Genomic DNA, 1859 nt, shown 5'->3' with positions numbered 1-1859 from the left:
GTAGCTGCAACGAAACCTATCCCTCTAAGATTTTGTTATTTTATATATATATATATATATATATATATATATATATAAACATTGATCCCAAGAAAATTTAATCAAAATAACAACTTTTTTGTTTCCGATTTCATGAACTGCAAGCTACAAACTCAACCACTTTGTATTTTGCCACAATCAAGGAGGGGTGAGGAGGTATCAACAACTCCTCCGGGGTAGGTAAAGAAAACTGGAGAAAAAATTTCAGCTTTCCCTATGCTTGCTGTTGGAAGTTCCAGTTAATCACCATTGATGTGATGGGCGTTTTGCCATTACTCTGCACACATGCAGCTTGATTCATAGATTGTTTATAAAATACATTTTGGATTTCTTAAAGAAGTGAGAAAGGGATCGCTAGATGCCAACAGGTAGCAAATGCCTCGTGGATTCCATTGATTTTTGCGTTTTGTTCACACTAGTAGTGTCATTGGCGAGGAATTTAAGGAGGCAAAACCCTACAAACAGCCATTAGAGAAACAAGATATCATGAACATATCCATTACTTTACTCTTTGATGAGCAATGCATCTTACCTGCCCCTCTTGACTAAAATGAAAATATTGAAAAATTAACATGAAAATGACTTCTAATTTATTATGGCTCTACCAATCTAGTGAGGGATCAAGAGTGGATAATTTAACCAGCAAAGGCCACCTTGATTATGGAACTTAATTTGCATATAAATCCACTCCCCTCTTTTCCCTCCTCCCATAGCCAGCTCAATCTGTAATAACATCGAAAAGAATGGAAAACTTCCCTCCATTGCTTTACAGAAACCCCAAAAGAAGCTCTAGGCAATCAAGCAGATACCTTGGAGTGAGGAGAAGACCATGGGGGAGATATGCTGCCGAGATTCGCAATCCATATACTAAAGAGAGGCGCTGGCTAGGCACGTTTGACACTGCTGAGGAAGCTGCGATAGCATATGATCTATCCTCCATCTCTTTTAGTGGCATTGAAAGAGCTCGTACCAACTTCTACTACCCTTTCTTCGCGCATCCCTCTCCTTCACAAGAGGCGCCTCCACCCCCACTACCACCGCCTGAGATGGAGAAGGGTGATCAACTTGGTATGGAGGACATAGGTACCACACAAGATGACGAGTCTATTGTTATTGCTTCTATCTTGCAAAGCTTTTGCCAGTCCACTAGTTATTCTTTCCATCCACAAATTTAGAATTGCTTCCTGATAATTAACTAGTTCCTTTCCATAAAGATGGCAGTAACGCTTATGAAATCCTTTTGAAAGTCGGCAATGGAAAGTAGAGAATTTCAGCAATGAGCATGTTTTATTCTCATTTCCTTTTGCTTTACAAGTTAATATTATAGTCATTCGGGGGGCAAAAAAAAAAAAACTATTAGAGTTTATAACATACGAAATTTTATTTTTAAAAAAGGGTAATTTTCTTTTTGAAATTCTGAGTTTGAATTTTAGGTACAAAGTGAAGTGAGCCAACACAGTGGAACGCTTTAAGATTCTTGGGAGAGGAGACTTACCGAGTCTCAATTGAAACTCAAACTAGTTGAAAAATATGCTTTGTCAGAAAGTCGAAGTTAAAGGTAGCAATCTCGGTCCGGCTTAAAGCTCGGTTGCCTGAGTCATTTCAAAGCAACCATATTTTAAGATTTCTAAACAAAAAATAAAACGCTATTATTTAAAAAAAAATTAACTAAGTTCTAACTGTATCAATACCGTGTGTTTAATGAGATTAATTTTTATATAGTTTAATTTGGATTCCAATCCAAATTAGATAATAGTTTAATGAGTTGGCCCACTGGATTTAATAATTCTAATAAAAGTTAGAAAAATTTTTAAACAAAT

General features: G+C 36.5%; 1 protein-coding gene across 1 annotated transcript; it reads left to right on the top strand.

Moving 5' to 3' along the window:
- The first annotated feature begins 664 nt into the window (after positions 1 to 664).
- Positions 665 to 1335, top strand: LOC105119909 (ethylene-responsive transcription factor LEP-like). Its single transcript, XM_011018101.1, has one exon. The coding sequence runs from the start codon at positions 783 to 785 to the stop codon at positions 1212 to 1214; it is 432 nt and encodes a 143-aa protein (XP_011016403.1). The 5' UTR covers positions 665 to 782; the 3' UTR covers positions 1215 to 1335.
- The last annotated feature ends 524 nt before the right edge of the window (positions 1336 to 1859 follow it).

Source organism: Populus euphratica, unplaced genomic scaffold (assembly GCF_000495115.2).
Source record: "Populus euphratica unplaced genomic scaffold, PopEup_1.0 scaffold3938.1, whole genome shotgun sequence".
NCBI lineage: Eukaryota > Viridiplantae > Streptophyta > Magnoliopsida > Malpighiales > Salicaceae > Populus > Populus euphratica.
The sequence above is the reverse complement of the archived record's forward strand: the minus strand, read 5'-3'. Positions and strand labels throughout refer to the sequence as shown.